This window comes from Ochotona princeps, chromosome 2, assembly GCF_030435755.1.
Source record: "Ochotona princeps isolate mOchPri1 chromosome 2, mOchPri1.hap1, whole genome shotgun sequence".
Classification (NCBI taxonomy): domain Eukaryota; kingdom Metazoa; phylum Chordata; class Mammalia; order Lagomorpha; family Ochotonidae; genus Ochotona; species Ochotona princeps.
Window position 1 is genome coordinate 110,726,595 of NC_080833.1, and position 15,587 is coordinate 110,742,181.

Below are 15,587 nucleotides of genomic sequence, written 5' to 3' on the forward strand. Positions count from 1 at the left end.
GAGAGCTACTCTAGTTTGAGGGTTCTCATTGATCCCATATCCAAAGGTGGAATGATGGTACTACTAACTGAAAAACGGCTTCTAGTCTATCTCAGCACAGAGGACTGCACAAGAGCAGCTGGGTTTTAGGGTAGCTGTCACCTTCTTGGCCTTAGGGAAGAAGGGGAGCCACTTGTCCTTATCAGGAGCAGACTGGGCCTTTTCTGCCATGCTGGAGGGTCGGGCTTCTCGGAGACGGATTCCAGCATGGCTCATGTAGGTGTTGACGGCAAAGTCCATGGGGGCACTGCAAGAGAAGAACCATGCTGTGAATCAGAAAGCTAAAATTCTGCTTCCTGGTAACAGGTAGAAGGGCCAAATAAAATCCCTGCTCTAGACAATCTCCCCACAGCAATCCAGTGAAGGGGGGAAGGAGTAGTAATGGGCAAATCTGGAATAATCAAATGAGACAGCATGAAGAAGAAACTGGCAAGACCCCCAGAAGAATTCTTCTTCTTTTCCTAAGTAGAAACTTCCCAGTGAGGGTGTGATGGTTAGTGGAAAAATAGGCCATTTTCCTAAAATGCAAGCAAATAATTCTCTGCTAGCCAAGGCACGGGCAGCACTAGAGGATTGGTTGACGTCTGCAGATCTCCTGAGCATTGATGTCAGGGTGGTGCAAGGGGAAGGAAGAAACGTCACTTAGCCTCTGTTAAGGTATCCTGCTGGAAAGGAACTGTCAAGTAGCTTCCAATTGCCACAAATGAAACTGTCCAGAGCTCTGTGTTTAGAAATGTATTTGGTCTGCAATCTGGTAGGCAGATTATCCACTTTGTAGATTCAAAGCAGCACACCTCTAGCCATTGCTGGCTTCATTGCCCTCTTAAACAGACTACTGCCATCTTTGTGTGTGTGTGTGTGTGTGTGTGTGTGTGAGTGTGTGTATTTGGGGCATGCAGAATCATTTTAACATGGGCTTATGAGAAGCAATGACGTATGAAAGAGGGTACTTCAAAAAGTTTGTTGAAAATAGAATTAAAAGGCATGTTTACTTTTGTGCAAAAATTTTTGAAGTCCATGCACCAGGGTATTAGGAAGTTTATGAAAAAAGAATGAATTTTAACATATTGTGCAACAAAACAAACTCACCTTCTAATTCTACTTATGAATTTTCTGAAGCATCTTTATTTAAGGCTGTAGAAAATATCCTAACACACGCCAAGAAAGGAAGCATGCTGCACCCAGTTCTCCTGTGAGGTCGCTCTTAATCCAGACTGATAAAACTACAACTTGTATTTTTTTAAATGGCTGAAGGAAAGAGGTGGTAAGGAAGCCACTGGGCTGATTAGAGTGGAAATGAGGAAGCAGGTATGGGAATTAGAAACCACCCACATCCCCAATGACCCTTGAGCATCAGGGGTTTGGATCATGACACCCATGTGCAAGGATTACAGTCACCTGGGAACAAAACTTGCACAGACCATTCTCCTAGATGGTCCTAGAATGCTATGGACTCCCTGAAACAGGCAGAGATGGAAAGCACAGCAGCTGGGCCCCTTCCTTCCCACCTTGAAAGCTGTAAATGAACCACACCATGCACTCACCTTCTGTCTTCCTCGTATTTGGACCTGGAACAAAAGAAAGAACAGATGACTCAGACTGCAAAGACAGAGGCTTGTGGCCTGGGCAGAGTCTGGGAGGTAGGTAAGCTCTTTCTCAGAGGAAGGGAGAAGGTTGGAAAGAGGAAGGGAGAAGCATGATAAAAGGCCAGACTCTTGCTCACAGCCCTAGAACCAGCTTGGGGCTCAGTGGGTGAGAGTTATTCCCTCAAGGGATGCTAATGGCACAGAGTAATAAAGACATGATTATGACAATGATGTCTTTCTAGTGAAACGAAAGAGGAATGTGGTAAATACAAGCCTCTAACTTGTTATATGTTTTTTGCTGTCTGAGGTTTTGGAGAAAGAGGTTTCCTTTTGTATCCACCTAGGACCATTATAAGGGTTGTTGTGGAGGGGGGGGGGGGGTTGGTGTTGTGACACAATGGGTTAAATTGCTGTCTGGGGCACCTGCATCTTAAACTGGAGGGTCTGGTTCAACATCCTACTACTCTGCTTCTGAACCAGCTTCCTGCTGAATCCACCTGGGAGGCAGCAGACGATTCAAGTACTTGAGTCCCTGTCACCCACCTAGAAAACCTGGATGGAATTCCTAGCTTCTGGCTTCATCCTAGTCCTAACGCAACTGGGGAGCCAATCAGTGGATAGAAGCTGTCTGTTTTACTGCCATTTCTTTCTTTCTCCATTACTATGCCTTTCAGATAAATAAACAAACATTAACGAAAAAAATATAGAAAGAAGGGCTATAGCAATACTGAGGCAGGAGGAGAGAAGATGAGAAGGAAGTAACAATACCTTGAGAGTAAATCCAAAGAAACCTTTTTAGAAGAGATAAATGCAAGCAGCAACTAATATTTGAGTGTTCACCATTGGTCAGGCATCATGAACATATGAACCCAACTACTGTAAAAATAGGCTCAGTAAGGTCCTGCCTCCATCCCTGGAGTTAGCTGAGGTAGTTGATGACATCTGACTGTTCAGGATATTAAAGCCCAGAAAGATTCAGGGTTTCACTGAAGGTCAGAGGGTTAAGTTTGCAAAGCATCCCTGCTCTGTGTGATGGCATCTGTTTCATTCCTAGCCCAGATGTCCTTAAATGCCAGATTCATGTATGTAGCACCTACCCAGCATTCTATTGAACATGTCCAAAACAGGGCCATGCTTTTCTACCTCAAAACCATTGCCCAGGCAATTGAGTGTTGGTACCTTCATCCCTTCAGTTGTATAGGTAAAAACAAAATCCCTGGGAACTTCCTTGCTCTTTTAGTCAAACCCCACAGTCATGGTGACTCCATCATCAAAATATACCTCTTATCTCAGAGCTCCCATTGCCTCTCCCCCTCTGGGTAGTTCTCTTTAACATGTTTTCCTGTGGAGCTGCTAAGCCGACCTCCCTGTTTGGAATCTTTCATCACTATCTTGCTCAGGGCCTGGTCTAGTCTAGCACAGTTTCAATGGTTCCCTCTCCAAGAGCAAAACCCAGAGTGGGTGTGGTTGTCCACAAGGCTCCACAGAGTTGCTCTCTTGTTCCTTCTGAATGTATCAGGTTCCCTTTCCCTGTGGTTTGCCCAACCACCCTGGTTAGATTTGCAATCCACGGGCTCTGTTCTCCTTGCTGGCTCTACTTTCTCCACCAACACTTAGTTCTAACATACCACCCCATTTCATTTTTGTGAAGCACTGCTGTTCCCATAACAAGGTAAGCTCAGTCAGGGTCAGGGCTGATTCATTCATCACTGCACCCAAAAAATGCTGAAGGCAGAGCAGTGCTTGGTACCCAACAGTGGTGCCATGAGGTTGAAGCAGCAGCATTCATGGAGGCTGTAGAGCTCATCCAGTCCAACTTTGACTACTCTACAGATGGGGTCCAGTGAGATCAAATGGCTTGGCCAAGGTCACATCTTTACTTAGTGAGAAACAGTACAGAGACAAAACTGCTAAGCCTGGAAATGTCCCCAGAAAGCCTGTCATGTTGGGAACTGTAACGCAGGCATTCTGGACATTAAGCAAATGGGTCTAGAAGAGTATAACAGGGGTTCCTGCATCTCTTTAATAAGTAACTGTAAGTTTCTGATATAATTAATAAAAACATGATTTCACTGTTAGTTTTGAAGGACTTTATCCACCAAAAACTCACAGCACTGTTCTCATAGCGTCAGACATAATCTCAGAGGCAAGAAGGGTGGACGTTTGGGAAGAGGTCTAGAAAGAGGCAGAAAGCTCATCATATTCCTGAAGGCCAAGGCTTGTCAAGGTCACTGAATTATAGTGGGGAGTCCCGGGCTTGGTAATCCCATGCATATTAGTAGACCTCTGCTTGAGAAATGCACCAGGGGAAGGACAATCAGGCAAGAAGTGCTAGAGTGAAATTGGAAAAGAAACCCCAAACTATGTCAACAATCCATGTGCAGGGAGCAGGGGCTCTGAAGACTCACAGAATATCCCCAAGGGCAGCCAGTTGCTTCTCGGCCACTTGATTCTCTCGGCAAGGGTCCCCATTCAGGTCCAGCAGGTCATTTTCACCATATAGGCTGCCCAGCCCCAGAGTGCGTTTTGTTCTAAGCCAGACACACAGAAAGGAACAAATGTACACAAACTCTCCTCAGATGCGCACCCAAAAGGGATGAGGCAAACATATACACACACAGAGGGATCAAGAAGGGGCAAGAGGTGGAGGTGCAAGGACAGAGTGCAACGAACGGCCTCGCAAACCTGTAGTCATGGATTTGCTCCTGGATCTCTGGCATGGTTGCCCCTTGGGCATCAGAGAGGGCGCTGCGGATGTCCTCACTGTTGCGCAGCCGTAAATCTGTAGTGGGAGCCAAGGGAAAGAATGGATGGGTTACCAGGGAGGACAGACTGGCTTTCTGTCCCTAGTTAGCCTAAAAGAAGTGATGGTCTGAATTCAGGACTAGATACCTGAAGTCCAAGGTCCATGTTAAGGAAAAAAACATGTCCTGTTCTTCCTCTACTAAGAGGAGTTAATGCCACTCTCATTAGATATGCTTAGATACACTGTCCTGTGACACCAAAGCGCAGCCCTCCAATGGAGAGGGTTCATTCCCTTGCACTGACCATGGCCAGCTCACAAGGATCACAAAGGTAAGCACTTCACATTCCATGAAACATCAACTCTCCAGCAGAAAGCAAAAGGTGTATCCCTTCTGATGGCATTTAGCTCCACCTATGTGAGAACCAGTCACTGGGAGCAGCAAGTTTTGTTCACCCTACGACTTGTGCCTATAAGTTCTCCTTCCTGAGAAGCCCCTGAAAAGTTCCTGGGCAGGTAGCTAAATCCTCTTCCCCTGTCTTGATTAGGATTAGAAGGAGCTCAGGAGTCACCCAGTTTACCAGGTCTTCACTCCAGACCTGCTGCCATCATTATCTGTTAAGGAACTTATAACTCCACCCCAACCCTAACAACATTCCAGGAAGTCAGAATTTGAAGTAGGATAGTGTGACGCCCTGGTTTTTCACACCTATCAGGTGTGAAAATTGAGAGATTCCCAAGAGAATCTGATGATTGACCTGGCTCTTAGAAATCCCTGATTGAGTCCAACTGCCTCTTGGATAAATGAGGCAAATGAGGCAAATGAGGTCTGGAAAGGCCATGTAAAAAGTTGTGGAAATGAGCCCAGGCCTCCTCAATCAAAGTCTGAGGCCTTCCCATGACAAACTCCACCAAGTAGAGTGACTTCCCAGTCAGGCTCTGCCCCACTTGTGCTTGCCTATAAGCTACTACGCAAATTTTTGGAGGAAATGTCCTATGGAGGACACCTGCCCAAGGACAGGGGCTGTGTCCCTTCTGTCATCTGGAGGATTTTGAGAGCTCAGGACAAGAAGGACAACACCAGAAGACTTACTTGCCAGTGAGCAAACTCACCAATTTCAGCCTGTAACATCTCAGGGATCTTCACTCTCAGAGGCTAGAAGATACAAGAGTGGGGCAGAAATGATGAGGGCATACTCTCCGAGGAAACAGACAGGGAGGAGGGTTTAGCAGCTACTGTTATGTCCTTTTTTGCCAACATCTACCCACCTCCTTTCATCTGTCTCAGTGTATATCTAAACTCTAGGCCAAGTTTATGGGCAATAAAACATTAAGCAAATGGGTCTAGAAGAGTATAACAGGGGTTATACTGGCTGAAGTCCCTGCCTTGCATGCGCCAGGATCACATATGGGCATTTGTTCATGTCCCAACTGCTTCATTTCCCTTCCAGCTCCCGGTCTGTGGTCTGGGAAAGCAGTAGAGGACGGCCCAAAACCTTGGGACGCTGCACCTGTGTGGGAGACCAGAAGAAGCTTCAGGCTCCTGGCTTTGGTTCAGCTCCGTTCCAGCCACTGTGGCCACTTGGGGAGTGAATCAGCGGGCATAAGATCTTTTTGTCTCTTTTCTTAGTAAATATGCCTTTCCAGTAAAAATAAATGAAGTAAAAGAAAAGTTGAGACTGCAAGTGAAGCTATCCACTCTTATTTCTAGATCAGAGACTAAAGAATAGACATGCTTTTCCAAAAAGTGGGCTGGTGATAATTTAGCAGGAAGAGAGAAACCTTTACCAGGCTATCTGATGGGCTCTCCCTCCTCTTTATTACCAAAAGAAAGCGGCTTTAATGTCACGTAGTCTCACAATTAGTCTGGTGTTCTGGCTATTGCCTTCTAAGGCCCTGACCCCTGGCGGTTCCAAAACAGAGAACTGGCAGCTCTACATCCGCACTCAAGCCCTATTTAAAGGGGATAATACAAAAATCTTGAGGCAAATCAGTTTTCTCCAATCTCACTAGCTCTAATAACTCACCACCAGAAACAAAAAGCCATTTGGAATTAGTTTAGTTGATCAGATCGGGAAGCTGAGGAAGGAACTGCTGCTACAGCTTTGCAGAAGCACTCTTGCCAACAAAATTTTGGAAACACTTGGGAACACCAAGTTCCAGACAACACCGAGTGTGTACCTGTCCCAGGCACCGCGGGGGTCTTTCCATGTCTGACTCCTGCCTCTGTGCAGTTAAGTCAGGCAGAACTTTAGACACCTGGGTGCTCCATCCACACACTCATCCAGATCCTCTGATGTTTCTGAGCCTGTTTTTCTTCATCCCAGGGATGGGCAAAGCAGGGAGGGTTGCAGGAAACCATGGCATTGGTTCTTTAGGAGAGAGCAAATAGATTTGGGGACAATCCCTTTCTTTCTCCATTCTGGAGAAAAGCAATGTGTATAGAAAGCAGCTGTGCTCTAAGAGCACAGCTAGAAATACAGTCCAGGAAATCTTAATCCCTGAACCAAGATTTTTCCTCTCCATGTGGCCTAAATGTTTTGCTTAGTTTTCCTCTGTCTCCAAGAGGTCCAAAAAGTATAGTAAAATCATAACTCATTCTATGACTGCCTTACCGCATTTTTCTCCAGGAAGATACTCCAGATGTCTTTTCCCAAGCTTCGGGAATCCTTGGGGTATGTCTTCTGATACACTTCTGCACACAAGTAAAAAAGCTAGGGAAAGAGAGCAAGCAGTTAGAACAGTGGTTTTCAACCAGGGATGATTTTGACTCTGAGGAGACACTTTTTAGGCATCATGACTACTAAGAAGTACTGGCATCTAATGGTCAAAGTCCTCCAATGCACTCAACACCCCAAATGCTAAGTACTATCTACCACAACTGAATAATCTGACCTAAAATGTCAACAATGCTGAGGCTGACAATTCCAGGTTGGAATGTTTCAGACACCTGTGGTGAGAAAAGCCCTAGCCCTTTCCCCAGCCCTCATTCCTTGACTCTGTCTCCTTCACTTTTTTTATCTTACCAGTCACTTGTTCATCTATTGATTTCCAAGGGTTCATGCTTTATTTTTCTTAATGACATGTCATGTCTTTATTCAGGAATGTTTCTGAGATCCTACCATTTGGGACTTAAACACAGGTGTTCAACAAATACCTGTTGAGCAAGTTCATTCTGGCATCTAACAGTGGTAGAACATTGCATGCCTGGGGCATGAAGTTTATTCTGAAAACTATACCACAGCCTTTTTCTTTTATTTCCCTTTCCCCTTCTTCCTTTTTAAGCAATTAACTAGAATGTATGTCTGCTGGCTCTGAGTACTGCCGAGGGTACTCGGGTTTCTACGCCCCCCCCCCACATTCTTTCTTGTCATCACCTATAAACTGGGACCTCTTACAGTCTTGCTCTGTGCCAAGCTTTCTTGCAGTTACTCTGTATATTTTCAAGGGCTGACTCCCTACTCTGCAGCCACCTTCACTCAGAAAATCCCAGAGCAGTTCACCTTTATGCTGACAATTTTTCTGGTCTGGCTCTTCTGCTTTCCTTCTAGCTACTGACGGAGTTGACGGTGTAACATATGGAGAAGAATTCCTCTGATTCCATCCTGTTTCCTATTTTGTCTCGGTTCTTGAGATGCCAGCATGTGCCCACAGGCCTAATGTGTAACATCAAGCAGGGACAGGGCCAGAATGACATTTCTGACTTACCAGTGGACTGGGGTCTGCCTGAGAAAAGATGTAACGTAGAAAAACCCCCAGGTGAGCTGGATGTGACTTCAGTTTCTCAAGATCCTGGAATATGGTATCACTCTGGAAAGCAAAAGGGTGAGTGTGGCTGGGAGGCGTGCAGGCAGGGCACAGCAGCACAGTCAGTTCCCTCTTAGCTCCCATGCTATCCACCTTCCAGGGTTGATACGAGGAGGCTCCCTCCCCCAGCTGGTGCTAGTTACACTGCTTCTAGTCAAGAGCAGCTTGTGGGACCGGAGAATGATGAAAGGAAAAACCAGGAAACTGTTACCTCGTTGTTGAAATAACCCGGGTCATAATCTTCCTCTGGGCCAATAATTAAAGGCTTTGGGCTTTGATCTGTACCCTGGGGGAGAGATTCCAGTTGCAGAGATGAGAAGTTACAGAGTTCTGGGCATTCAGCTCAGCAAAGTCTGTTTACTAACAGCACAACACTCACGAAGAGAGCCACTGCACCAGCAAACACTGGCCTCTCCCCACCACCTGCAAATCTCAGACCACAGATGAAATGATTTCTACTTGCAGGAAGTCAACTGCTGCTGGGTGGGGCAGAGCAGACGCACAGCCTGGTCACATGACATATGAAGATGGGAAGTAAGAGAAAATGTTCTCTTCCTGTTTGCAAAAGACCTGAGGGAGTAGAAAGGATGGTCGGCCAACACAATAACAGCGTGTGGGACGGCTGAACTGGGGGCTGTTTTTCCAAGTGGACTAAACAGTGAGCCTACACCTAAACGTACTTTTCGAATCTAATGTCCACTAGAGTGCTGAGAACAGCTGCTGTGAACTAGTAAATCCCACTGGTTTAGCAACTGTCACAGAGCCTAGTGGTGGGTCTCGGCCTCCTGCACAAAAAGGGATGGGCTGATCTTTCTCAAACACCATTGTATTATTTCTCTGCTAAAATTATGTGGTAGAATTCCTACTACCTATCTAAAATCCAAACAAATTAGCCTGACTTTTCTTCCTACCTTATGCAAACTTGAAAGTTCCTTGATCTTTTAAAGTTCTTCCACCAATTATTATTTCTCAGTTTTTAAAAAAAAATTATTTATTTTTATTGGAAAGGCAGATCTACAGAGAGAAAAATATGTCTGCTGGTTCACTCCCCAAATAGCTGCAATGACTGGAGCTGAGGCGATCCAAATCCAGCAGCCAGAAGCTTCTTCTAGGTCTCCCATGTGGGCATAGGGTTCCAAGGATTTGGGCCAACCTCCACTTTCCCAGGCATAAGTAGGGAGCTGGATGGGAAGTGAAGCAGCCGGGACATGAACCGGTGCCCATCCTGGCACTTGTGAGAATTTAGTAACTGGGTCATTGTGCTGGGCCCTCTCAGTTTAATCTCATTTCCAGCAATTCCACAACAAGGGCACTGTTTCTGGAACTCACTTGACTTACTCAAGCCTACTTTTACCCAGCCTGAAGATGTCCTCCTCACCCACGTTGGCAAGGGGATTTCCCTGACAGTTCCTTCCTTCCTTTCCTGTTCTGCTGTGTATTTTCAGACTCTGCCCATAATGACTTGAGTCACAGTATGTGAAATGTGTCTCAAAGATCAGAGTCTAACACCCGTTTGTAATAAAGAATATGAGCACTGCATTGGCTATGTGCACCAAGTTGCAGAGTCAGGTCTTATGTGCTGTACATGCATCTCTCAAGCATATCCTGATCAGTATTCTATTCCATATTATCCTATCTCTGAATCTCTTGGAATCCAGGATCCCCAGGAGGTGGTAGATGAGCACTTCTGGTATTGTCTGGTTTGCTGGTAAAGCTTGAAAAGCACTAGACTTGTTTATTTGCTGGGAAAATTTTTTCTTAAGTCTTCATAACCATATATTTGCCTCTAATTGCAAAAGTACAATATGCTTATCATTAAAGCTTCAAACATTATGGAATTATCAATAGGAAGTGACCATTCTTTACGTTTCTGCCTGCTGCTGCTAATAGTTTCATGGCTAGTACGGGCTTTTTTTCCTATGCTCTAACACATTGTTAAGAAACTGGAACTGCACCATATTTACTCTCGTTTTTTTCCTAACAATGATCAGGAAAACGAGATCATTGAAAACGAGATGTTCTGGCTGCTCCACTTCTGATCCAGCTCCCTGCTTACTGACTGGGCAAGCAGCAGTGCCGGATAGCCCAAGTCCTTGGGGATGCTGCACCCATTTGGGAGACCAGGAAGAAGCTCCTAGCTCCTGGCTCCCGCCTTTCTGTTTCGGGTGTTGGCGGCCATTTGGGGAGGGAACCAGCAGATGGAAAAAGTCTGTCTCTCTTTCTCTGTAAATTTGCCTTTCAAATAAAAATAAAATTAAGTAAATCTTAAAAGAAAAAAAGACTCTAAGACCCTTTATGCCACACTTGCTCCTATTAACTAACTAAAGGGAAACTTCCCCTGTGATCAGGAGGGACTGCTAACACCCTCAGCAACCTGTCGGACCTCCTTCAGCAACTTCACCTTGGTCCTGCCATTCTGCAAGGAGAGGGGTAGGAGTGGACAATCACAGAGTGACTAGGAAGGGAAGCAGCCTTGTGTTTGGGCTCAAAGAGAACTAAGTTCTAGATCTGACTCTTCAAGCAACAACCCGAGTCCCTGACCAGTCCCTTGGCCTTTCTTTGCCTAGTTTCCTTTCTCACCACATGAAGGTTATGAGGACTAAGTGAAATCTGGTATAGCAGTTGATAATTTATACCTTTTAATAACTCTGGATCCACTCCCCTCCTCCACTTTCCTTCCAAGTTCTAAGAATAATTAAACTCTATTCAATGGATACATTTAAAATATCAAATGTTTTCTTCTTCTGCACAGCAGTTCTTGATTAAAATGTTCTTTTAAAAAGACTTATTTATTTTTATCAGAAAGTCAGATATACAGAGAGGAGGAAAGACAGAAAGGAAGATCTTCTGTCTGCTGATTCACTTCTCAAGGGGCGACAACGGCTGGAGCTAAGCCAATCTGAAGCCAGGAGCTTCATCTGGGTCTCCTAGGTGGGTTCAGGGGTATCTTCCATTACTCTCTAGGTGAACTGGCAGGGAGCTGAATCACAAGCCGAACAGTTAGACCTTGAATCAAAACTCATATAAACTCTACATTGCAGGTAGCAACTTGTTATGCCACAATGCCGACTCCCAAGAAAAAAAATTAAGTAAAATCATACATTTGGACTACAAAAATGCAAAAAAAATAATTATGGCAGTAGATGATTAAATTTTAAGAAATGTTATTTTGGAGATGGCACCATGGCATAGTAAAGTAAGCTGAGCCTGTGGCACCGGCATCACATGAGTGCCAGTTCATGTCCCAGCTATTTCACTTCCAATCCAGCTCCCCTACTTAAGGCCCTGGGAAAGCAACAGAAGATGGGCTCAGATCTTTGGGCTTCAGCACCCACGTGGGAGACCTGCAGGAAGCTCCTGGCTGTTGCCGCGATCTAGGGAAGTGAACCAGTGGCTGGAAGACCTTTCTCTACCTCCTCTACTTTCTGTAACTCTGCCTTTCAAATAAGAGGAAATAAAATATAAGAAAAGTTTTTAAAAACACTGTTTCGGGCCACTGTGTGTTGTGGTATAGTAAGTTAAGCTGGCTCTTGCAATGTTGGCATTCCATATAGTCCTGGCTGCTCTACTCCTTGCTAACACATTTGGGAAAGCAGCAGAACATTGTTCAGGTGCTTGGGCCCCTGTGACCCAAGAGGGAGACCTGGACAGAGTTCTAGGCTCCTGACTTCGGCCTGACTGAGCACCAGCTACTGCAGCCATTTGTGAAGTGAACGAGTGAATGAAGGATCTCTGTCTTGCTCTTTCTCTCTGTTAACTCTTTCAAATTGAATACATAAATCTTAAAGTGTTGGGGCCAGTGTCATGGTATAGTGGGTAAAGCTGCAGCCTGTGATACTGGCATCCCATATATGGATGCCAGTAAGTGTCCTGGCCCAGTGCTGGCTGTTGCAGCCATCTAGGGAATGCATCAGTGGATGGAGGATCTTTCTCTACAACTCTGACTCAAAAAAAGTAAATTTTTAAAAAAACATTTATTTTACTTTTTTATTGCAAAATCAGATATACAGAGGGGAGGAGAGACAGAAAACAAATTCTTCTGTCCTGTGATTCATTCCCCAAGTGACTGCAACAGCTGGAGCTGAGCCAATCCGAAGCCAGGATCCTGGAGCTTCATCTGGGTCACCCACGCAGGTGCAGGAACCCAAGGCTTTGGGTTGTCCTCATCTGCTTTCCCAGGCCACAAGCAGGGAGCTGGATGGGAAGCAGGGCTGCCGGGATTAGAAATGACACCCATGTGGGATCCCGGTGCGTTCAAGGTGAGGACTTTAGCCACTAGGCCACCACGCCTGGCCCAAAAAAGTAAATTTTTTTTTTAAATAAATCTTTGATAGGGCCTACAGGGTGGCATGGCAGACTAATCCTGTCCCTGTGGTGCTGGCATCCCATATGGGTGCTGGTTGTGTCCTGGATGCTCTGGTTCCAATCCAACTCACTGTTAATGGCATGGAAAAGCAAGAAAGGAGGCCATGGGACACCTGGAAGAAGCTCCTGGCTCTCAGCTTCAGACCCAGCTCTGGCTGTTGTGGCCATTTGGAGAGTGAATCAGTGGATGGAACATCTATCTGTCCCTTTCTCTCTCTGTAACACTTTCAAGTAAAATAAATCAATCAACCTTTGCATACAATCATGACAATTTCTTCTTTTTTATAAAAAAAAGATTTATTTATTTTCATTGTAAATGAAGATCAGATTTATGGAGAGGAAGGACAAAGAAAAAGATCTTCCATCTGCTGTTTACTCCCCAAATGGCTGAAATGGCTAAACTGGCCAAAGCCAAGTCAATTTGAAGCCAGGAGCCAGAATCCTCTTCCAGGTCTCCCAAGCGGGTGCTTGGTCTCAATGCTTTGAGCCATCATCCACTGCTTTCCCAGGCCAGAGGCAGGGAACTGAATGGGAAGTAGATTAGCTAGGATGTGAACTGTCACCCAAATGGAATCCTGGCGCTTGCAAGGCAAGGGTTTAGCCATTGAGCCATAGCTCCTGGTCTGACAATTTCCTTTTAAATATCTTTTCTATTTATTTGAGAAGAAGAGTTACATAAAAGAGAGGGGGAGAGAAGGAATAGGTCTTCTATCAGCTGGCTCACTCCAAAATGGATGTAATGGCCAGGGCTGGGACAGAAGCCAGTAGCCAGGATCTTCTGTTGGGTCTCAAGTGCAGGAGCCCAAGCACTTGAGACATCTTCTGTTGATTTCCCAGGCACATTAGAAGTGATCCAGATTAGAAGCAAGGCAGCCCCTGAACCAACGCTCATTGGGGTACCAGCACCAGCCCCATTTTTTTTAAAGTGCTATTTTACAAAACTAGAAGACATCTTCTCAGTGTTTCTAAGAGGAAAGGTCTAGCTTCAGTGTGAATCACGGCAGGTAATTCTGTGCCTTGGCCCATTCCACTGCCAGACAGCCCAGATTCTTCCCAAACATGTTGTACTAAGTCGAAATCACTTACTCTTCCAAAATTGTTCCTGAACTTGGTCTATCCTTGAGAGCAGGGGTTCCTAAATCAGACTTTGGGGCCAGCATGGTGGCTTAGTGAGCAAATTTTGCAGTGATGGCATCTCACACGGGCACCAGTTTTAGTCATGGCTACTCTACTTCTGATCCAGCTCCCTGCTCATGGCCTGGCAAAGCAGCAAAGGATGGCTCAAGGTCTTGGGACCTTGTATCCATGTGGGAGACTGGGAAGAAGCTCCTGGCTTCCCGCTTCAGTTGGCCAAGCTCTGGCTGTTGTGGCCAGTTGGAGAGTGAACTAGCAGATGGCAGATCTCTTTGGAACTCTTTCAACTAAGAAAAAAAAAAAGTGAGGCTGAAGAACCTCAGGACACCATGGAAGAACAATCAAGAGGGGCAGGGTCAATGAGGAGAGGACTTGGCAGAGCTGAGCTCATTTTCTGAAAACTGAAATTGTATCCCAGAGAACCACTAAATAAATTTATTTCTATTCTCTACAGATGTTCAAAGAAAGACCAGTTACCTGTTGCTTAGCTGTCATATTCCTACAGATATAGTTGCTTACCCTACACAGAGAATTCAAGATTCATTACTTCGGGCCCGGCGGCGTGGCCTAGCGGCTAAAGTCCTCGCCTTAAAAGCCCCGGGATCCCATATGGGCGCCGGTTCTAATCCCGGCAGCTCCACTTCCCATCCAGCTCCCTGCTTGTGGCCTGGGAAGGCAGTCCAGGATGGCCCAATGCATTGGGACCCTGCACCCGCATGGGAGACCCGGAAGAGGTTCCTGGTTCCCGGCTTCGGATTGGCGTGCATCGGCCCATTGCGGCTCACTTTGGGAGCGAATCATCGGACGGAAGATCTTCCTCTCTGTCTCTCCTCCTCTGTGTATATCTGGCTGTAATAAAATGAATAAATCTTTAAAAAAAAAAAAAAAGATTGCATTACTTCTATGTACTATTTTTTTTTTTTTTAAGATTTTCATTGGAAAAGCAGATACACAGAGAGAAGAAGAGAAAGATCTGTCTGCTGGTTTTTCTCCAAAAGGCTGTAACAGCCAGAAGCCAGGAGCCAAGACTTCTTTGAATCCCCCACTCAGGTGCAGGGTCCTAAGTCTTTGGGCCCTCCTCTAGGCCACAAGCAGGAAGCTGGATGAGAAGTGGAGCAACCATGACACAAATTAATGCCCATGTGGGATGCTAGCACTGCAAGGCAAAGGATTAGCCAGTTAAGCCACTGCACCAGCCCCTCCATGTATCTTTTAATGCCATGATATTTTGGGCTCGATGTGATCCTTCCCTTCAAGTGCTGAGACCCCATTTGAGTGCTGGTTCGTGTCTTGGATGTTTGTTTTCCATGTAGCTCCCTGCTGAGGCCTGGGAAAGTAGCAGAGGATGGTCCAAGGCTTTGGGACCCTGCACCCACTTGGGAAACTGGGAAGAGGATCTTGGCTTCTGGGCTTGGATCAACTCAGCTCCAGCTGTTGCAGCCATTTGGGGAGTGAACCAGCAGATGGAAGATCTTTTTGCCTTTCCTTCTTTCTGTGGATCTGCTTTTGAAATAAAAATTGATAAATCTTGAAAAAAAAAAGAAAAACATGATCTTTCTTATTATTTGTTGCTGGAACAATTCAGTATGATTATTCAAGACTGTGTGCTGGTAACATTCAAATCTGTTAAGACAAAAGGGAAAGGAAATCTGTGGGTGGCTTCAGATCACTCACCTGGTCGCTGATAGAGACTGCTGCATCTGAGCCCTGCCGCCTGTGTTGCTGGGCCACCCTGGCCATGATCACAGGGGATGTTCGAGGGCTGTCTAGTCCAGGGTCTGACTGTACCGAGTTCCGATTCATCAATGACTAGAGTAACAGAGAATTCTGTGAGAAGGAATCCTGCCTGGGAGACCCTTGGGGTTTACTTAGCTCATTTGGAGGCGCTAACTACACTCGGTTTGGCAAGACTT

General features: G+C 45.6%; 1 protein-coding gene across 15 annotated transcripts in view; it reads right to left on the reverse strand.

The window, feature by feature from the left end:
- Positions 1 to 15,587, reverse strand: part of ARHGEF11 (Rho guanine nucleotide exchange factor 11) — a 129,433-nt gene that overhangs the window by 21,288 nt on the left and 92,558 nt on the right. For 13 of the 15 annotated variants that reach the window (XM_004589048.2, XM_058660462.1, XM_058660461.1 and 10 more), the window contains 9 exons: positions 15,349 to 15,483; positions 8,387 to 8,461; positions 8,077 to 8,178; positions 6,984 to 7,082; positions 5,482 to 5,524; positions 4,311 to 4,407; positions 4,034 to 4,156; positions 1,584 to 1,607; positions 142 to 286 (listed from right to left, as the gene is read on the reverse strand). In XM_004589048.2, the coding sequence (XP_004589105.2) occupies positions 142 to 286; positions 1,584 to 1,607; positions 4,034 to 4,156; positions 4,311 to 4,407; positions 5,482 to 5,524; positions 6,984 to 7,082; positions 8,077 to 8,178; positions 8,387 to 8,461; positions 15,349 to 15,483 (843 nt within the window). The remainder of the gene's footprint in view (positions 1 to 141; positions 287 to 1,583; positions 1,608 to 4,033; positions 4,157 to 4,310; positions 4,408 to 5,481; positions 5,525 to 6,983; positions 7,083 to 8,076; positions 8,179 to 8,386; positions 8,462 to 15,348; positions 15,484 to 15,587) is intronic. The other 2 variants (XM_058660464.1, XM_058660463.1) reach the window with 1 other exon arrangement.